Source organism: Coregonus lavaretus (assembly GCF_964263955.1).
Source record: "Coregonus lavaretus genome assembly, chromosome: 10".
Lineage (NCBI taxonomy): Eukaryota > Metazoa > Chordata > Actinopteri > Salmoniformes > Salmonidae > Coregonus > Coregonus lavaretus.
The window spans coordinates 38873661-38896631 of record NC_139997.1 but is presented as its reverse complement, the minus strand read 5'-3'; the positions used below and the strand labels follow the sequence as shown (position 1 = coordinate 38896631).

General features: G+C 41.8%; 1 protein-coding gene across 1 annotated transcript in view; it reads right to left on the bottom strand.

Moving 5' to 3' along the window:
* Positions 1-2730: 2730 nt before the first annotated feature.
* The window catches only part of LOC311135591 (connector enhancer of kinase suppressor of ras 2-like), a gene marked incomplete at both ends in the record, with an annotated part of 76875 nt that continues 56634 nt past the window's right edge, over positions 2731-22971 (bottom strand). The window contains 5 exons of the mRNA XM_084169601.1: positions 2731-2952; positions 4054-4250; positions 4636-5176; positions 6830-6930; positions 7140-7210. Coding sequence (XP_084025727.1) covers positions 2731-2952; positions 4054-4250; positions 4636-5176; positions 6830-6930; positions 7140-7210 — 1132 coding nt within the window. The remainder of the gene's footprint in view (positions 2953-4053; positions 4251-4635; positions 5177-6829; positions 6931-7139; positions 7211-22971) is intronic.

Below are 22971 nucleotides of genomic sequence, written 5' to 3'. Positions count from 1 at the left end.
CGGCCAAAATCCATCTCCTTCCATCTTCTCCAACTGCCAGCCACTGGGCTTTCTCTCACTACAATGTTTGGTAGTGAGTGGAAACCCCAAGCAGATGTTTCACATTTATACATCTGGTGAAATATCTGTTTTATTGTTCTTCTATCTGTGGTTACCATGCTTGGACTGAATTTTGGGTGCCGGTACTGTTTACATTTAGGTGCAAGAGCTCCACAATACTTTTGAGCTAATATTGTATAAGAAGAACAGGAGCTCAAGCAGTTAAAACTTTGAGGTGCGGGTATCAGCTCCAGTGAGCTCCTGCCCAAGTTAAGCACTGTTTACTGGGTCAGTGAATAATGACCTCCAATAAAACAATGACATACACATAGCTATGTTAATAAGTTTTCTTTATTTAGAATATTGTTCTTCATTCCTGATCCTATCCTGGAAAAAGCCTGCACATTATGTGGGTCCCTAAGAGCAGAGTTGAAGATCTGCTTTAGTTCAGAGTACTGTTTTTGTTATCAAAATAAATACACATGAATGCATTTATTTGTGCAGTAATTCAGTTTATTGGTTTTACAACTTAAGTTTTACAACCTCGTACTGTATATATTTCTGAGAAACAAAAAGGCTACTTTTGATTCATAGGAAGAATAAATGTATTTCTCTTTCTCGATAACACTTGTTTAAATCAGTTAATGTACAGATAAACAGATAATAATATACTTCCAAAAAAGAGCAATATGTTCCTTTTTTTAATGTCGCAGTGCAACTTACATCTTAGCTACACACCTGCGCAGTTGTACTATGAGGTGCACACCTCCAAAATAACACAGTGGAACCCTGGACAGATTGGACAGATTTCATGTACAGTGTTTTAAAACATTGTGAGAACAATTACATTCTGGTTAAATGAAATACATTCTACAATACATGTACTGCTATTCATAAAATTTGAAAGTTGAAAGCAACAACTTGAGAGTAACAACTGCTGACACGTTTTATAAATGTTAGTAGCCAAACAATGCAGGGCCTGTGTAATTATACTGTATAATTTGAAGTAGATTATACTGTATAACAAATGTACTGACACCTAAAGGCATTTTAAGTATCAGGACACAACACTGGATGATAACTGCAGGTGAATTGAAGCAATGTCAATATCCTGCCAGGAATAAGGGAACATGTATTAAGCAGCACAAACAAAAACATTATAATTGAAATTTGATAGAAATTACATATTCCATCACAGGTGAAAGAAAGTCAAGAAAATAGGCCTAAAAAGAAACAACCAAGAGTGTCAAACTTTAAAAATGAAAAATGTGTTATGAGTTGTTGATCATGTATTTTGCGCAGGTAGAATGCAAACACATTGAAGTACTACAGTACTACTTCTTAACCTGTAGAAATAAACAACTTAAGCAAATACAATTAATCAACACAATTTCTGGGATCCTTTTGAAAATAAGCCAGTACATTCACATAGAAAATCAACAGAGACACAGAAAGGGAACAGAATACATGAGCAAAACTCAGGACCTGAATCAATCCTGAAGATCAGGAGGTAACTTCTGTGACAGCTGGAGTGAAGCAAAAACAGTCATTCGGGAGACGCAATGCTTTTTGTCTTTTATATACTTTTTCTATGAAAAATATAAGTAAAAAGATTCTGTGGTCACAGAATCTAAAGATTGCATTCACAAGTATATAGTTCACAGTTTTAAATAGAGGGTGCTGCTATGCAAACAATATAATATTTTTCTTTAACACATTTCTCAACCCCAATGGCCACATGTACATGTTTACTACCATGCAGATGTTTGATTTCAAAAATAAATCTCACCAACAAATGCTATAATGATTGGCAAAATCAAAATAGCTACAAAGAGACATATCAATAAATGTAAAAAGTGTCATTCCGGTGAGCTGTGTTTGGCTAAACTACTTTGTTTAAATGTCAAACAAAATGTACATAATTATACATACATGTTAAACATGCAACATCCGTACATACAACAAAAATGTGTAATAAAACCCTACTGAGCTTCATACACTAAAAGCCCAAATACCTCCATCTCTTTCTCTCACTCTCTCTTCCTAACACACCCCTCTCCTCTCCACACTTATACAAACATACAGAACACACACTTTTACACAGATTGGGTCTTTCTTTCTGGGGGCTCAGGGTCACACAGTAACATGTTGGCCCAGTAGGGGGGTGCATTGTAGTAATCAGAATGATGCCTATAGCCCGTCGCTACATAGCTCTCTCTTCAAGCAGCATTAAAGGGGAAATAAAAAATGAAATAAAAACAAAGCTTGCTTCCTCTTAAGCAAGGAATTAAATAACAAAAATGACAATCGAAGGAAGAAGAAAATGCACTGTATCAGCCAAAAACAGTTCTCGTCTTCTTTTTGTTGTTAAATTCTCTTTCGATCTATCATCTGTTGCATTTTCTGTTTTGAAGATAATTATGAAGAATGATAGTTTCTCTTCAGGCATGCAGAATGGCACCCCGTGGGAGCCTTATTTTATCCAATATACAGTATATACACCGACCGTAACTCTCTTCTATTTGACCTCAGTGCAGTATGTACACATATTACAGTGATTGGTTTGTCAGTTAGTTTGCTGTGAATGGTGACGGTAGATCGTGGCTGCATCGTCGATTGGGGGGGGGGGAAAGAGATGATTGCATGATTCCACAGTGTCTTCCTGTTACTCTGTATCTGAGCGCTCATGTCTCAAACATGAGTTTCGATGAAGGAGTGGGTGTGCATCATCAGAGGTGGAGACAGGGGTGAGAGGTCGGACCCCTCAGGGTGAGGCTCTGTCGGGGCGGAGCTGAACTCACAGATGTCCATAAACAGCTCATGGTGCTGCTGCTTCCACTCCTTGAACTTCTGGGAGTTTAGACCGGGGTCGTCCAGCACATGGCTGATAATGGCCAGATCACCCTCTTTGGCCTGTGGGAACACATCAGTTAGTGTTTGGCTTACATACCACCTAAATGACCCCACTCATATGCCGCCTCACTCTCATTGCTATAGACAGCCACCTGCTGGACCTGTAACACCTTCTATACCATTCATACCTGCCCTTTGCAGTGTTTTCCCTAAGCGATGTCCGTTGGCTAACCAGCCGATAACAGACTCATTATCGTCCAGCTACTTTTCATATTAAAGTTTAAATTCGCTAGTCAGAAAAGTCAGTATAGCCTTCTCCCCCTAGAATGAACGATATGCATCTTCTAGTGACCTATTGGTAGGAAAGGCGCCTATCAGTCACAAAGCGAGCGATGACAGGGAAACACTGCTGGTTTGTCAGTCTGCTGTCTGTCCTGCCTCTCGGTACCTGTGTTATTTTTGTGCGCTGTGGTTGGCTGCAGTTTAATTTATTTTCACGGAGGAGGGAGAGCATGCTTCTTCATCATCTCCTGTGAGTGAATTTACACGTCCCATGTAATGTAAGTGGTAACGATGAGTTGAAATCCACTTAATTATTGTTTTGTGGCACATTCAACTATTTTATTTCGCGTGTTTCATATAGCCAGCCACGGAGTCGGGGCACATAGGCTATTTACTGTGCTTTGATTGACGATCGAACAGCAAGTGTTGACTAGTTTATAAAAGGTGTTGAACTGACTGAATAAAGTCAATCTCCTATATACCTTTGCTATTCATAAATCATACAACGTAGTTATAGGTCCATGGTATCGCATCGGAACAAGTAAACCAAAGATCTTGTTTGTATTTTCCTAGGATTGGAAGCCCATATAGAAACTTGCCACAATAAACTAAATACAATTTGATTTTGATTTGATTTAAAGTATTCATTATTTTAGCTGTGTATTTCGGATGGAATCGAAGCATTAGAATGGCTACCAAATTAGAGCTCGTTCTGCAAAAAAAATCCCCAGTAGGGAAAGCACCCCCGGAACCCCAAAGTCCGGAACTCCCTGGCTGGCTACTTTTTCTATTTGGCTGGCTGCTCCATATACTTAGGGAAAACACTGCCTATGACTGCCCCACAGCCTGCCCTGTGGCTGTGTCCCTCCCTCTCCGTACCTTGAGTGTGCTGCGCAGGGCACGAATGCGGTGCAGCTTGTCGTTGATGACAGGGTCGTTGCAGCGCTTGACGAAGGAGCGTCTGAACTCCTGTTTGGTGGAGGGCCTCTGCTCCCCCAGGGCAGACAGGCTGGCCTGCTCTATAGAGCGGTACAGCTCCTGAAAGCCATCCACCCCCTCATGATCATGGCCTCGCTCTTTAGACCGAGAATCTGAGGGGGAAATTAGGACAGGATTTCAAAACTCTGTGCTAAACCTTATTCAACCATTTTAACTTGGATAAAAGCTTTACAAAGTACCTTGTCTAGGGTTGCAAAATTCTGGGAACTTTCAATAAATTCCCTGGTTTTCCCCAAATAGTGGTTGGAGGATCCGGGTTTCCTGCTTACTCCTAATTCCAGGAATCTTCCAACCGGGACTTCGGGAAAAACATTTTTATTGAAAGTTCACAGAATTTTGCAACCCTAACCATCCATCAATTAAATATATAATCAATGCATAACAAGGTAGATGTGTATTTTTTAAACAGTAACTTGAAGTCTGAGGAGTCCTAAAGAGAAGCCTGGCGAGAGCAGGAAGTACCTTGTTTTTTTTTGGAGTTGTGCTTTCTGAATGGCACCTCGTCGTCCTCACTCCTCTCCTCTGAGGGTCCTGCTGGGCGCAGGCTGCCCTTGGTGCCCTGCACGTCCCTGTTCCGGGGCAGGCTCTGGCTGCGCTGCTTGTGGGTACAGTGGTGGAGGCGCTGCTCGCGCTCCTCTATGTCCACCAATGGGAAGGGCCCATCTCTGTCAGGTTGCCGGCGCCTCTGGGCGGGCAGCGTGGCCTGACGTCGGCGCTCAGGGGACATGAGCAGCTGACCCATTCCCATATGGCCGCTGCCGTATCCCCCATCGCCCCTGTCGCCCTCCCCCGGCACCGTCTGCAGGAAGTGGAGGCCTGAGCTGGTGAGGGGCGTCTCGATCAGGTCCTGCCAGGAGCGGCGTTGGGTGTCACGGAGGGTGGGGCGGCAGCCGGAGGAGTGGGTGCTCCCGGGGACGTCTGGACGGGAATCCTCAGCGGAGGAGTGGGAGTACGTGGACTCACTGGAGAAGTGGCGCTCAGGGAACGGACTGGAGGAGTTCACCTGGAAGGGCACCAGTAGACAGAGGTATTTAATGATAGGGTCATTATGTATTGTATGAGTGTAAGCATAAGTGTGTGTGTCAGTGGAGGCTCATCTGAGGAGGAAGGGGGGGAACATCCTCCTCAGTGAATTTAATAAAAAAAATGTTTTTAAACATTTAAAAAGTTATCATTTTTAGATAAAACTATAATAAATATATTCACGTCATCAAAAAATTGATTAAAACACACTGTTTTGCAATGAAGGTCTGCAGTAGCCTCAACAGCACCCTGTAGGTAGTACCATGGTGTAGCCGGAGGACAGCTAGCTTCCGTCCTCCTCTGGGTATATTGACCTCAATACAAAACCTAGGAGGCTCATGGTTCTCACCCCCTTCCAGTAATTTCCAGAGGACGTCCTCCAACCTATCAGAGCTCATGCAGCATGAACTGACATGGTGTCCACCCAATCAAAGGATCAGACAATTAATCTAGTACTGAAAGCATAAGCTACAGCTAGCTAGCACTGCAGTGCATAACATGTGGTGAGTAGTTTAATCAAGGAGAGAGAAAGACAATAGTTGAACCGTTTTTAACAAATTAATCTTCAAAAATGAAAGAGAAGCAAGAGAAAGAGAGATTTCATTTTTTTTTTAACTTTCAGTTTCACTTACTTAACTAGCAAATGCAGCTAGCTAGTTTAGCCTACTCAAATACCCTGCTCAAACAGAGGGATTCTATGTTAGCTAGCTGGCTATTACTATCCAACACAACACTGGAACTCTTCCAAGTCAAAGCAAGCTTTTGGTTTTACTAATTTATTGCCACCGGGGCCCGCCGGTGTAACTGCTTACTGACTATACACTGTAACGTTACTGCATGATTGTAGCTGGTATACTAACGCGTTAGTTCTATAAGCTATGTTGATTATGACGTTACTTTAGCTAATATGGTGACAACCATGTAGGCTGTGTGTAGCGGTTATGATATGGTTTGGCTTGGAAAGGTTTTTTCACCTGGTCACATACAGCTGATGTGTTGTGCATTGAAGTCCACATACGAAGGGAAAAGGTGAGAGGGGGAGAGCGCATAGATACGAGAAGGAATACAATGTGGCTGTAATGAAAGTGAACTGTGTTTACGTGTGATCAGGGGTGTATTCATTCTGTCGATTCTGTTGAAAAACATTTCTTAAACAGAAGCAAATGGAACGAAACGGGGATAAATATACCTGAATTTGACCAATAGAAACTCTCGTTTGCAACTGTTGGACTAATGATTACACCCTAGATCAGCTAGATGCAGGCAAGAGTGTGCAAGGATGTACTGAATGTGTCTGTCTATGTGTCAGTGTCTGTCACCTCAAATGTTTCTCTCTACCTGTGTGCACCTACATTGTAAACTTTCCTTCATAGGCTAGGTTGTAGCAACCTTATGATGGGTATAGGGAAAATTTGAGTATCATGTAGTAGCCTAAGCCTATCGATGTTACATTGAACTGGGTGAATGGAATATGAATGACAGCCATCCAATATGCTATAATAGAAATAAGGCCATGCTCCTAATTTTTTTGTTGTTGCCCTCCCTCATCTTAAATAGCACCGACCGCCACTGGTGTGTGTGTGTGTGTGTGTGTGTGTGTGTTCCAGAATGTGGACCAGAAGCCTGCACTCACAGACGGGGTGCGGTGGTAGGTATCACAGCGTGATGACATGCCCTCTTGTTTCAGGGTCATAGAACCATCGATCTCATCCTGGTCACTCTCACTCCAGTAATCTGAAACATATCAAAGTTGAACATCAATAAGATAAACAGCTTGGGTGACCTCATCTATGCCAATACGGTCTGTGTTGCGCTTCAGTACAATAGGTATTGATCTAATACACTTATGTAACATTTTACGTCAGTGTCCTAAAATCATTAGATTTACACATCACAACAGGATGTTGTCTGATGTCACTAAACATCTAGTCAGATTGTCGTACCTTCATCAGGGCGTGAAACCTTATCGTCAGGTGTGTAGCCAATCGCCGCCAGCCCCAGCCGGTTCATCCATCTAAATGGGCAAGAGGACAGGGTGCAGATACACAACATGAGATGGTTAACTGACTAACTGATACCATACTGGGAGTGGTATGAAGTTTGAAATGTGTTATGTTGCCAGACCCGCCGCCTGAACGAATCAGTTGGAGGGGCCTTTGATTTCCATAGGCGGGCCCATTTTTTCACGGGACCTCCTATGTGTGCAAGCACTTGCGTGCATTTTTTAAATGGGTGTAATAGTAAAGACCATAGGCAGCTCATGAGTTTCAAGGTTGGGGAAGCTTACAATTTATCCTACCATTTCTACCGATCTGCGTGCCAGTTATGATTATTGGGTGGTCCTCTGTAGCTCAATTGGTAGAGCATGGCGCTTGTAACGCCAGGGTAGTGGGTTCTATCCCCGGGACCACCCATACGTAAAAATGTATGCACACATGACTGTAAGTCGCTTTGGATAAAAGCGTCTGCTAAATGGCATATTATTATTTATTATATATTATATTATATTTGTATATGCACATTTTCGTGGAACAGTTTCATTTCAATAATAACGTTTTTGTTTCTCAAAATCATTGTCACACGATTAATCATAAAAATCTGAAGTAGGCCTAAAATGATAAAAATCTCAAAGTTAAAATCCAACTATGGCGAGAGCACTAGCCTCTGCCATAGACACATTGATACACTGTGAACCATTGGCGACTAAAGAAATGAGAGCATAGAACTCAGAGATGGCCTATGGGCCAATGCAGCAGTAGGCCCAGTGGCGACGCATCATTCAGGGCAGAGCCCCATCTGTTTTGAGCCCCACCTGTTTAGCTATAAAAATACAGTGGGGAGAACAAGTATTTGATACACTGCCGATTTTGCAGGTTTTCCTACTTACAAAGCATGTAGAGGTCTGTAATTTTTATCATAGGTACACTTCAACTGTGAGAGATGGAATCTAAAACAAAAATCCAGAAAATCACATTGTATGATTTTTAAGTAATTAATTTGCATTTTATTGCATGACATAAGTATTTGATCACCTACCAACCATTAAGAATTCCGGCTCTCACAGACCTGTTAGTTTTTCTTTAAGAAGCCCTCCTGTTCTCCACTCATTACCTGTATTAACTGCACCTGTTTGAACTCGTTACCTGTATAAAAGACACCTGTCCACACACTCAATCAAACAGACTCCAACCTCTCCACAATGGCCAAGACCAGAGAGCTGTGTAAGGACATCAGGGATAAAATTGTAGACCTGCACAAGGCTGGGATGGGCTACAGGACAATAGGCAAGCAGCTTGGTGAGAAGGCAACAACTGTTGGCGCAATTATTAGAAAATGGAAGAAGTTCAAGATGACGGTCAATCACCCTCGGTCTGGGGCTCCATGCAAGATCTCACCTCGTGGGGCATCAATGATCATGAGGAAGGTGAGGGATCAGCCCAGAACTACACGGCAGGACCTGGTCAATGACCTGAAGAGAGCTGGGACCACAGTCTCAAAGAAAACCATTAGTAACACACTACGCCGTCATGGATAAAAATCCTGCAGCGCATGCAAGGTCCCCCTGCTCAAGCCAGCGCATGTCCAGGCCCGTCTAAAGTTTGCCAATGACCATCTGGATGATCCAGAGGAGGAATGGGAGAAGGTCATGTGGTCTGATGAGACAAAAATAGAGCTTTTTGGTCAAAACTCCACTCGCCGTGTTTGGAGGAAGAAGAAGGATGAGTACAACCTCAAGAACACCATCCCAACCGTGAAGCATGGAGGTGGAAACATCATTTTTTGGGAATGCTTTTCTGCAAAGGGGACAGGACGACTGCACCGTATTGAGGGGAGGATGGATGGGGCCATGTATCTCGAGATCTTGGCCAACAACCTCCTTCCCTCAGTAAGAGCATTGAAGATGGGTCGTGGCTCGGTCTTCCAGCATGACAACGACCCGAAACACACAGCCAGGGCAACTAAGGAGTGGCTCCGTAAGAAGCATCTCAAGGTCCTGGAGTGGCCTAGCCAGTCTCCAGACCTGAACCCAATAGAAAATCTTTGGAGGGAGCTGAAAGTCCGTATTGCCCAGCGACAGCCCCGAAACCTGAAGGATCTGGAGAAGGTCTGTATGGAGGAGTGGGCCAAAATCCCTGCTGCAGTGTGTGCAAACCTGGTCAAGACCTACAGGAAACATATTATCTCTGTAATTGCAAACAAAGGTTTCTGTACCAAATATTAAGTTCTGCTTTTCTGATGTATCAAATACTTATGTCATGCAATAAAATGCAAATGAATTACTTAAAAATCATACAATGTGATTTTCTGGATTTTTGTTTTAGATTCAGTCTCTCACAGTTGAAGTGTACCTATGATAAAAATTACAGACCTCTACATGCTTTGTAAGTAGGAAAACCTGCAAAATCGGCAGTGTATCAAATACTTGTTCTCCCCACTGTATATATATAAATATATTCATATTTTTATTTTGTTTTGCATGTTATTTCGGCATTAATACGTGTCACATATCAATGCCCAAAAAAAAAAAAAGTTAATAAAGCCGCATACAATCATGGTCTCTTTTTTGGTTTCTTGAGTAAGGCAGCTCCAAAATGCAGGTGTTTCAGCCTAGCTCAGTGCTTTCTGTGGTGGTGGGGCAGCCAGCGGAAAATACGGAGTGTAGGGGTTGGTAATGTTCTCTAGTTGCGCCGTGATTGGCTCAGTGTTCTGTCACTCATGGGGACACTACGTCACCGTAGATTAATTAAAGCCCATTGGGTGCTGCCGTAGACTTACATTAGAAGTGCCCATCCAAGAAGGCTCAAGGCCATTGGCCACAGATAAAATGACGTCAAATCACGTTATATCTACCGTAGTTTTGATAGGACTGATCATGTCAACAATCATACTTTCAAAATCTTAGCTAGCAAGTTGGACAAGCAGTCATCATCATGCATCAAGTCGGCAATCTACTGGCAAATCCTTTTCAATCCTTGTCATATGAAGATAAATTGTAGATAATACGTATCGGTGCTCATCGGCCATTGGACATAAACATTACACAACAAGTTGGAAATCGCAAATTCAGCAATGAGTGCTAAGGCACCACTGCAGCCCCGGGTTCGATCCCAGGCTGTGTCACAGCCAGCTGTGACCGGGAGACCCATGAGGCGGCGCACAATTGGTCCAGCGTCATCCGTGCTAGGGGAGGGTTTGGCCGACCGGGATGTCCTTGTCTCATCGTGCTCTAGCGACTCCTTGTGGCGGGCCGGGTGCCTGCAAGCTGACCACGGTCGTCAGTTCGACAGTGTTTCCTTCGACACATTGGTACGGCTGGCTTCCGGGTTAAGCGAGCAGTGTGTCAAGAAGCAGTGCGGCTTGACTCTCAACCTTCGCCAAGTCCGTAGGGGAGTTGCAGCGATGAGACAAGATCGGAAAAAGTAAGGAACTTGTCTGTCGGCCCTGCATTAAAGAACATAATTGGTTAAAGAAAATTGTGATAAATAAAAAAGTATACCAGTTTCATTTAAGGACCAAATGATTGACAGCCATCCCATATAGATTGCAAAATAGTTGGGAAGAGATTTTTGACGTACCGATTCCATGGCATAGTGTTTATGAACTGATGCGCAAAAACGACGACTGATTCAAAACTTAGAATTTTTCAATTTAAATTATTATATAAAATTCTTGCTACCAATAGAATGTTATTTATATGGGGGATACAATCTTCCCAGCTCTGCAGATTTAGCTGCGAAGAGACTTATTAGATCATTTGTTTTGGCACTGTCCATTTTATACTTGCGTACTATTGTTTGTACAGATGAACGTGGTACCTTCAGGTATTTGGAAATTGCTCCCAAAGATGAACCAGACTTGTGGAGGTCTACAATTTTGGCTGATTTCTTTTGATTTTCCCATGATGTCAAGCAAAGAGGCACTGAGTTTGAAGGTAGGCCTTGAAATACATCCACAGATACACCTCCAATTGACTCAAATGATGTCAATTAGCCTGTCAGAAGCTTCTAAAGCCATGACATAATTTTCTGGAATTTTCCAAGCTGTATAAAGGCACAGTCAACTTAGTGTATGTAAACTTCTGACCCACTGGAATTGTGATACAGTGAATTATAAGTGAAATAATCTGTCTGTAAACAATTGTTGGAAAAATTACTTGTGTCATGCACAAAGTAGATGTCCTAACCTACTTGCCAAAACTATAGTTTGTTAACAAGACATTTGTGGAGTGGTTGAAAAACGAGTTTTAATGACTCCAACCTAAGTGTATGTAAACTTTCGACTTCAACTGTATGTATATGTGTATATATACAGTGGCTTGCGAAAGTTTTCACCCCCCTTGACATTTTTCCTATTTTGTTGCCTTACAACCAGATAGAGCAAGTGCAAAAGAGTCAGTGCAAAAAAAAGGGGGTCAATGCAAATAGTCTGGGTAGCAATTTGATTAACTGTTCACCAGTCCTATGGGTTGGGGTTAGAAGCTGTTCAGGAGCCTTTTGGCCCCAAACTTGGCGCTCCGGTACCACTTGCTGTGCGGTAGCAGAGAGAACAGTCTATGACTTGGGTGGCTGGAGTCTTTGACAATTTTTAGGGCCTTCCTCTGACACTGCCTAGTAAAGAGGTCCTGGATGGAACTTTTTGAGGATCTGAGGGCCCATGCCAAATATTTTCAACCTCCTGAGGGGGAAGAGGCGTTGTTGTGCCCTCCTCACGACTGTGTGGGTGTGTGGACCATGATAGGTCCTTAGTGATGTAGATACCGATGTAGATTGAAGTTCTCGACCCGCTCCACTACAGCTACAGCTGATGTACAGTGGGGAAAAAAAGTATTTAGTCAGCCACCAATTGTGCAAGTTCTCCCACTTAAAAAGATGAGAGAGGCCTGTAATTTTCATCATAGGTACACGTCAACTATGACAGACAAAATGAGAAAAATAATTCCAGAAAATCACATTGTAGGATTTTTAATGAATTTATTTGCAAATTATGGTGGAAAATAAGTATTTGGTCAATAACAAAAGTTTCTCAATACTTTGTTATATACCATTTGTTGGCAATGACACAGGTCAAATGTTTTCTGTAAGTCTTCACAAGGTTTTCACACACTGTTGCAGGTATTTTGGCCCATTCCTCCATGCAGATCTCCTCTAGAGCAATGATGTTTTGGGGCTGTCACTGGGCAACACAGACTTTCAACTCCCTCCAAAGATTTTCTATGGGGTTGAGATCTGGAGACTGGCTAGGCCACTCCAGGACCTAGAAATGCTTCTTACGAAGCCACTCCTTCGTTGCCCGGGCGGTGTGTTTGGGATCATTGTCATGCTGAAAGACCCAGCCACGTTTCATCTTCAATGCCCTTGCTGATGGAAGGAGGTTTTCACTCAAAATCTCACGATACATGGCCCCATTCATTCTTTCCTTTACACGGATCAGTCGTCCTGGTCCCTTTGCATAAAAACAGCCCCAAAGCATGATGTTTCCACCCCCATGCTTCACAGTAGGTATGGTGTTCTTTGGATGCAACTCAGCATTCTTTGTCCTCCAAACACGACGAGTTGAGTTTTTACCAAAAAGTTCTATTTTGGTTTCATCTGACCATATGACATTCTCCCAATCCTCTTCTGGATCATCCAAATACACTCTAGCAAACTTCAGACGGGCCTGGACATGTACTGGCTTAAGCAGGGGGACACGTCTGGCACTGCAGGATTTGAGTCCCTGGCGGCGTAGTGTGTTACTGATGGTAGGCTTTGTTACTTTGGTCCCAGCTCTCTGCAGGTCATTCACTAGATCCCCCCGTGTGGTTCTGGGATTTTTGCTCACTGTTCTTGTGATCATTTTGACCCCACGGGGTGAGATCTTGCGTGGAGCCCCAGATCGAGGGAGATTATCAGTGGTCTTGTATGTCTTCCATTTCCTAATAATTGCTCCCACAGTTGATTTCTTCAAACCAAGCTGCTTACCTATTGCAGATTCAGTCTTCCCAGCCTGGTGCAGATCTACAATTTTGTTTCTGGTGTCCTTTGACAGCTCTTTGGTCTTGGCCATTGTGGAGTGTGGAGTGTGACTGTTTGAGGTTGTGGACAGGTGTCTTTTATACTGATAACAAGTTCAAACAGGTGCCATTAATACAGGTATCGAGTGGAGGACAGAGGAGCCTCTTAAAGAAGAAGTTACAGGTCTGTGAGAGCCAGAAATCTTGCTTGTTTGTAGGTGACCATATACTTATTTTCCACCATAATTTGCAAATAAATTCATTAAAAATCCTACAAAGTGATTTTCTGGATAATTTTTTCTCAATTTGTCTGTCATAGTTGACGTGTACCTATGATGAAAATTACAGGCCTCTCTCATCTTTTTAAGTGGGAGAACTTGCACAATTGGTGGCTGACTAAATACTTTTTTTCCCCACTGTAGCTACTGTGGCTATTGTACAGTGGATTGCGAAAGTATTCACCCCCTTGGCATTTTTCCTATTTTGTTGCCTTACCACCTGGAAATAAAATTGATTTTTTGGGGGTTTGTATCATTTGATTTACACAACATGCCTACCACTTTGAAGATGCAAAATATTTTTGGGGGTGAAACAAACAAGAAATAAGACCAAAAAAAATAACCTGAGCGTGCATAACTATTCAGCCCCCCAAAGTCAATACTTTGTAGAGCCACCTTTTGCAGCAATTACAGCTGCAAGTCTCTTGGGGTATGTCTCTATAAGCTTGGCACATCTAGCCACTGGGATGTTTTCCCATTCTTCAAGGCAAAACTGCTCCAGCTCCTTCAAGTTGGATGGGTTCCGCAGGTGTTCAGCAATCTTTAAGTCATACCACAGATTCTCAATTGGATTGAGGTCTGGGGTTTGACTAGGCCATTCCAAGACATTTAAATGTTTCCCCTTAAACCACTCGAGTGTTGCTTTAGCAGTATGCTTAGGATCATTGTCCTGCTGGAAAGTGAACCACCGTCCCGGTCTCAAATCTCTGGAAGAGTGAAACAGGTTTCCCTCAAGAATTTCCCTGTATTTAGCGCCATCCATCATTCCTTCAATTCTGACCAGTTTCCCAGTCCCTGCCGATGAAAAACATGCTGCCACCACCATGCTTCACTGTGGGGATGGTGTTCTCTGGGTGATGAGAGGTGTTGGGTTTGTGCCAGACATAGCATTTTCCTTGATGGCCAAAAAGCTCAATTTTAGTTTCATCTGACCAGAGTACCTTCTTCCATATGTTTGGGGAGTCTCCCATATGCCTTTTGGCGAACACAAAACGTGTTTGCTTATTTTTTTCTTTAAGCAATGGCTTTTTTCTGGCCACTCTTCCGTAAAGCCCAGCTCTGTGGAGTGTATGGCTTAAAGTGGTCCTATGGACAGATACTCCAATCTCCGCTGTGGAGCTTTGCAGCTCCTTCAGGGTTATCTTTGGTCTCTTTGTTACCTCTCTGATTAATGCCCTCCTTGCCTGGTCCGTGAGTTTTGGTGGGCGACCCTCTCTTGGCAGGTTTGTTGTGGTGCCATATTCTTTCCATTAAAAAAAATGGATTTAATGGTGTTCCGTGGGATGTTCAACGTTTCAGATATTTTTTTTATAACCCAACCCTGATCTGTACTTCTCCACAACTTTATCCCTGACCTGTTTGGAGAGCTCCTTGGTCTTCATGGTGCCGTTTGCTTGGTGGTGCCCCTTGCTTAATGGTGTTGCAGACTCTGGGGCCTTTCAGAACAGGTGTGTGTATATACTGAGATCATGTGACAGATCATATGACACTTAGATTGCACACAGGTGGACTTTATTAAATTAATTATGTGACTCCTGAAGGTAATTGGTTGCACCAGATCTTATTTAGGGGCTTCATAGCAAAAGGGGTGAATACATATGCAGGCACCACTTTTCCGTTATTTATTTTTTAGAATTTTTTTAAACAAGTAATTTTTTTTATTTCACTTCACCAATTTGGACTATTTTGTGTATGTCCATTACATGAAATCCAAATAAAAATCAATTTAAATTACAGGTTGTAATGCAACAAAATAGGAAAAACGTCAAGGGGGATGAATACTTTTGCAAGGCACTGTATATATATATATATATATATATTTGCGAGGAAAAAAACATATGGGGGATTGGAAGTGATGCAGACAATTACATTGATGGAAGTTACAATCTATCTGCAATATTAAAGCTGATCTACCCCCTAAAAAAAATCGAAAAAGGGGGTAACGCCATGGGCCAGAAAAGGTTGAATACATTGGCCATGCTGTCAATCCAGCATGACCTCTGCTGCGTTCAAAACAACTAGAAACTCGGAACTGAGAAATCTCATACTTCAGTGAGTTCAAGACAACTGGGAACTCGGATAGAACTACAGTGGGGAAAAAAAGTATTTAGTCAGCCACCAATTGTGCAAGTTCTCCCACTTAAAAAGAAGAGAGAGGCCTGGAATTTTCATCATAGGTACACGTCAACTATGACAGACAAATTGAGAAAAAAAATTCCAGAAAATCACATTGTAGGATTTCTAATGAATTTATTTGCAAATTATGGTGGAAAATAAGTATTTGGTCACCTACAAACAAGCAATATTTCTGGCTCTCACAAACCTGTAACTTCTTCTTTAAGAGGCTCCTCTGTCCTCCACTCGTTACCTGTATTAATGGCATCTGTTTGAACTTGTTATCAGTATAAAAGACACCTGTCCACAACCTCAGTCACACTCCAAACTCCACTATGGCCAAGACCAAAGAGCTGTCAAAGGACACCAGAAACAAAATTGTAGACCTGCACCAGGCTGGGAAGACTGAATCTGCAATAGGTAAGCAGCTTGGTTTGAAGAAATCAACTGTGGGAGCAATTATTAGGAAATGGAAGACATACAAGACCACTGATAATCTCCCTCGATCTGGGGCTCCACGCAAGATCTCACCCCGTGGGGTCAAAATGATCACAAGAACGGTGAGCAAAAATCCCAGAACCACACGGGGGGACCTAGTGAATGACCTGCAGAGAGCTGGGACCAAAGTAACAAAGCCTACCATCAGTAACACACTACGCCACCAGGGACTCAAATCCTGCAGTGCCAGACGTGTCCCCCTGCTTAAGCCAGTACATGTCCAGGCCTGTCTGAAGTTGGCTAGAATGCATTTGGATGATCCAGAAGAGGATTGGGACCCCATAGAAAATCTTTGGAGGGAGTTGAAAGTCCGTGTTGCCCAGCGACAGCCCCAAAACATCACTGCTCTAGAGGAGATCTGCATGGAGGAATGGGCCAAAATACCAGCAACAGTGTGTGAAAACCTTGTGAAGACTTACAGAAAACGTTTGACCTGTGTCATTGCCAACAAAGGGTATATAACAAAGTATTGAGAAACTTTTGTTATTGACCAAATACTTATTTTCCAACATAATTTGCAAATAAATTCATTAAAAATCCTACAATGTGATTTTCTGGATTTTCTTTTCTCATTTTGTCTGTCATAGTTGACGTGTACCTATGATGAAAATTACAGGCCTCTCTCATCTTTTTAAGTGGGAGAACTTGCACAATTGGTGGCTGACTAAATACTTTTTTCCCCCACTGTAACTCCGACTGGGAAAATACAGAAAATAATTTTGAACGGTCATCCAACTCGGCATTCCAAGTCGGGATTTCGGGCCTCTTTCTAGAGCCCCACAAGAATGACCGCCGCGCCACTTTCCTGTTCAAGTGAGCACAGCACAACAAGGTGAGTCCAAATGTATGCTGCTGCATAAATTAGTAATATGCCAGGGAGATATGTATACTGTAGCTAAGAAAGTAATACTAAGTGTATGTTGTGTAGTAAGCTGTTAGTAGCCCATGTGCCTCACCCTAATAATTAGGTCCCTTTCCTCCCTCATAACTTAGCCTACTGTGCTGACTTGATGGTGCACATGTAGCCTATAGCCTGTTTTAGAGAAATGTAATCGAATATTGTAAGAGCTTTCATTTTCTGCTTATATGCCCCCTTTATTTATCCTACTGTTCTGACATGGTGTACAGGGAGAATACTGTAAGAACGGCCCATGTTCTGAATTCTGTCGCTGTACATTTCAAAGTGCTGAACAAATAGTTATATTGACTACCTCCGTCCTAGCTCGCTCATTAATGTCTTCATTGAAATTAAGATTTGCCTCTTATCCGCTCGTTGTTCCATTATGCCATAGTTTGTACATCTCAATTGTCAGTAGAAATCACATTTGTTTAAGCAAGTCAGCCATTTCAGCTATGTTTTTTAAAAAGACAGTAAATGAGGCTGAATGGTGACTAACAGTTTGTGGGCACCGTTTGTCACCATTATAGTGCAATTAATGTATTGTTTAGTGTTGTGTTGTGTACTGGCTTTGCTGGCATGCATAAAAAAATTAAATAATAATGTTTGCCCCACCAACATTTACATGCTAACATCGCCACTGAGTAGGCCTATAACTTCCATCATCAACTAAGTAAAATACATAGACCTAAAGCCGACAAATAAAAACGGTAGAAAATATCCAGATGAAAATTCTGGTTCTTTCAATCACATTCATCTCTCTTCTCCGCCTGTCTGCCTCCCTTTCTATCTGTCTTCACTTGAGCTATTGCTAGTGAAGTTCAACATTGTATCAAATCATCACAGGGTCCAGCCTGAAGCTGTCTTTAACGAACTTGAAACAGTGTATCAACTAGCCTATTCCGGGCCCTTAAATCTTCCTGTGCCAGTGAGCTCAGGACAGAAAGCTGTTTTTTATGACGTTTGCACTGGATATATGGGATCATCAGATCATTATATTTTGCTCTTTCACACGAGGCTTGGTGATTATTGAGGCCAGGATTTTTAAAATACTGAGGAACTATCATTCGCAATGGATGTTAAAAAAATTGACTGTTGACTTGTGTGAGGCAAAGAAAAAATCAGTGGTGTACGTTAAAACAATCCAAAATAAGACATTGCCAAATGGGCACTTTCCTACATATGCATGCACGATATCTTCGCCACACCCCCTCCCTTTCTTGATGCAACATTTAAAGTTATACTAAAGACACATTATCTTCACACATATTTTAGACGCTTTTGACTGACAGCCGCAACTCAATCAGCTAGACCTATTGCCACGCGCACTACCCAAATCGCGGGCTTCCCAAACACACTTGTGATTTGAAACAATCCACAGCAAAACATTTTAAAGAAGCTAATGATCCTCTGTGACTAAGTCATGCTCCCTGGTGAAGTATTTTGAATTATTTTATTTAGACAGGAGTAATTATATAATTTTGGCGAAACCATTAGGGCAATCCAGCATCCTAACAGTGCACTATGCACCCGCCAACTTTCCTTTCTAATTCGCAAGAGGCTGAAACCAGAGATCTGTATATAATGACGAGATGCTCATGTCTCCGCCCTAACAATGGGAGTCTTTTATGGAGCCAAATAGCTGCCAGAAGGTTGAACGTACGTAAATTGTTAGGATCGTAAGAAAAGCCGTGCGTGAAACATAAAACATAACCGTTAAATTAGATCTGTAAACGTACAACCCCTACGTTATGACTATGAATGAACATTTACACGTTCAATTCTTACTTTACGTCTCCCTTTACTCGGCTACAGATCTTTTTTGTAGTACAAACTTTTGTCAGGAATGTGGCATCTGCAAAGGACATAAACCGAACGTAGCTAGTCGAAGTTAGCTAGTCAATCAAGCAACTCTAGCCCAGACGTTAGAGTTGCTTTGCAGCTTCCGGTTTCATTTCCAAGGTTATTTTTTTTTTTTTTTTTTTTTTTTTGGCATTCGATAACGACGTTATACCAGTACATGGCGTAGTATAGGCTTGGGCTTTCAGCAAATGACTTGTGTGAGAATGATACTAACAAAAATAATGATACTAAAGACACAGAAGAGCCTTGTCTAGAATAACCGCCTGAGCTGCAAAATAGAAAATAAATATGATTTAGGCTAGGCCTTTTCCACTATCTAAATATGCCATGCTTTTGTGTGTTATTTAATGGCCATATAATTGCCTAATTTATTTGTATAGCCGCATGGGGCTACTGTGGTGATCACGTAACCTAATGAATCACACTTTTTCCAGTATTTGGGAGCACGGACTGTAGGCCTTATATTAGGCATTTTGATTGTTGTATTTGCGAATTCCACTCTGTATGTAGGCTTGTTATGGCCATTTGCATTGCACAACCCCATCATGCAGAGGCTATGTCCATGTCAATAAATGAGACAAAACTAAATATTGATCAATTATTGTCTATAACCTGTCCTGAGCTAAATAGCCATGGGTTCCCAAATGGTCAAGACTATCTGTAGCCTATTCTTATTGCCAGATCTGTTTTCCCTATCAGCCACTGCACGTGCTTCTTCAACTATTGAGGCCTGTGAGCTACGGTTTCTTTTTAAGGGGAGGCCTATAATAAAAACAGTTATAAAACACAAATAGAATTCTAAAATTATTTTGCAAGAGACCAGTACCCAAAATGATAGCCTAAATTGCAATTCCTACAAGTTACTGGCCTATTCTTTTTATTTGGATAGGCCTAAATTAAACATTGAATTATTAAAGTGATAGGCTAAAGAACTTAGATAATTTTGAATACACATATGGATTTCAATAAACAAATGGATAAGACTGTTCTATTCTCTTTGATTTAGTTCCCATTGCAACTCAGACAAATTACAGAATGGATGACATACTGACTGAACTGAATGAAGGATTAATTAAATGTTCAAATATGTTGGATTGATGAGTTGCATGCTCTGCGCTTTATTTGGCTAGTAGGCAAATAGGCCTACATTAGGGTATTTTTTATTTTTTTTATTTTTTTAGTCATTTAGCAGACGCTCTTATCCAGAGTGACTTACATGAGCAATTAGGGTTAAGTGCCTTGCTCAAGGGCACATCGACAGATTTTTCACCTAGTCGGCTCGGGTATTAGAACCAGCGACCTTTCGGTTACTGGCACAACGCTCTTAACCACTAAGCTACCTGCCTCCCCCATATATAATGACTATATGGCTGCATGCCTCCAGAAGGGCATCTTCTGAGGCTGAGGGGTGCTTTTCCGAAGGCGCATGGTGTTGTGGTGCTGCATGGAGATCACAAACTCTTCAACTGGGCAGCAGTGTCGCGATGGAGGGAATAGCCTATATGGAGACTACCTAAGATCACTGCAACAGAGTTATTGTAAAGTGTGGTAATAAGCTAATGCCAGACTTGGCCTACGTTTAACCTCTCCCTTGTTCATTTCAAAGTCCATATGTTCATGACCCGATTGATATAAATCTTGTCAAATTACGTTAAATTCATATTAACCCCTCCTACAGAATATACTTTGGCAAGATTTTGAGTGATGAAATACATTTAAAAATATTCTATAAAAAAAGACTACAGTGGTCATACATAATTCATAGATTCACCAAACATCTATTATTCTGTTTCATTATTCCTGGTATATACTACTGGTTATGATTGCAGACAGAGCCCAGAGAATGGGGTGGTGCAATATTGAATTAGTCATATTTTGATAAGGTGCATGCATGGGGATGTCCACGTCACCCAGAGATATGCCCATGCTGTAGAGATACACCTAGCGGACTGAAACTTCACTGTTGTAGGCATAATACAGCTAGTGCTATTTAGACTTCAGCTTGCAAACAGATCCATTACATTACATTAGCTACCTAAATGTGAAGTAAACTCAACTGACGAGTAATAGAGAATGGAGACTTTTAACTTGAAAACGTGCAGGATACCTCTTTCCGGTTTCCCTGACTTTTTTTGTTGGTGAGATGAAACTGCCAAAACTCTGAAAAGTATTATTGTAGGTCAGAATTGCAACACAGGATTTGTTGAAGCCTAAAATGTTAGTCCATAATCGTAACATGGTGTTTATATGTTCAGATGAAATTTCACGTTTATGTTCATGTTTCACGCATGGCTTTTCTTACAATCCTAACAATTTACGTATGGATTTTCTTATGATCCTAACGATACTGTCACGACTTCCGCCGAGGCTGCCCCCCCTCCTGGTTCGGGCAGGCTTCGGCATTCATCGTTACCGGAGTACTAGCTACTGCCGATCCCATTCTCATCACTCCACTTGTCATGTCTTGTCAATCACACACACCTGGTGCTCATTCCCCTAATTAGTATGTGTATAAGTGTTCCCTCTGTTCCCCTTGTCTTTGTGAGTGGTTGTTGTGAGAGCGTGTAGCTCGGTTGAGCTACTATTCACTGTGTTTATGCCAAGGTGGATGTTTTCCCTTGTAATAGTTTCATTTGACGCTTTGGGCGTTTGATTTATGTAAACGGAATAAACTCTGGACTTCGGTATTTAACCTCCTGCGCCTGACTCCTTCATTCACACCTCGTCACAGATACATACATTCAACCTTTTAGCAGTTATCTGGCTCCATAGTCTTTCTCCCAAAGGCAGGAAGGCAGGCGACAAGTTTAGGTCTGCATATTATTCCCATAGAAACGCATTGGGCTTATACTGAACAGATTTTGGCGAGAGAGCCCTCTTGCTCGCCTCTTCCTCTCTGCTGAAACTATATCACTGGAGAAAGCACCCGAGTGAGTGAAACAGCGCCCCTCTATATGTAACCATGTGTCTCAGTATGGGTAGACCATGTTCTGATGCTGTCTGGCCAGAAATAGTATGACATGCCATACTCCATTGGTCCAGACAGCATCAGATACATGGTCTACCCATACTGAGACAGAGGGGCGCCGTTTCGCTCGCTCTGATTCTTTAACTGAGATTGATGCGTCTTTCTGTTGGTGTGCGTCTCGGTCAAATACATGATCAATATTTCAATATTTTATTTGGACGGCAAGGAGGTACGGTAGGGCGGGTCAGGCCCCCTAAGGCCCGCCCATAACGCCAGCCCTGTATGTTGCACATAATTAAAGGCCCAGTCCAGTTAAAAACATGATTTTCCTGTGTTTTATATATATTTCCACGCTATGAGGTTGGAATAATACTGTGACATTATGAAAATTATGATAATGCCCTTTTATTGTAAGAGCTGTTTGAAAAGTTTCAGCCTGTTTTGGTGGGATGAAGTTTTGGCCTGCCTGGTGATGGTAAATTAGTTAATAGACCAATAAGAAAGAGTGTTCCAAACCTCTCAGTTTTCCCCTCCCCACTCAGGCCACTCCCAGACAGTCCTAGTCAAATTCTTGCTTGAGAAATTGCTCTTCTCTAATAAGCTTTTTTGTTTATTTTTGACCATTTTAAGGTACTTAATTGTTACCCAGAACTTTTTTGATATTGACATAAAAACGGCTGCATTGGACCTTTAACAGTCTGCATTGAAGAAAATAATGTATATCGATGGCATGATATGCAGTCTCTGAATCCTCTCACATCCTTTCTTTTGCTAATGCTACTCAATCAATAAAGGGAATTTGTGATCAACACTGCCACATAATTGCAAAGCAAAGAGCCAGAGATGATAACAAGTGAATCAGTCACAACACAAGGGAAAGATGAAACTGTTTCTGATTAACAAAGCAGTAGCTGATGACCCAGAGGGCTCCTTGAAACAAGATACATCCTGCTCAGTAGAAAACAAAGAAAAATAACATCTCAGTAGAACACTACAGACATCTAAAGTATATTTTCTTATTCCTCCTGTTTGAGAATGAACGGAGAACAATGCCACAGCTCCATCTGTGAATGCTCTGAAACGGATAATAGGCCTTAGATAATAAGCTGTTTACCTACTGTACATTCTGTTGCAACCAAGAGAGCATTCTATTAAATAAGCA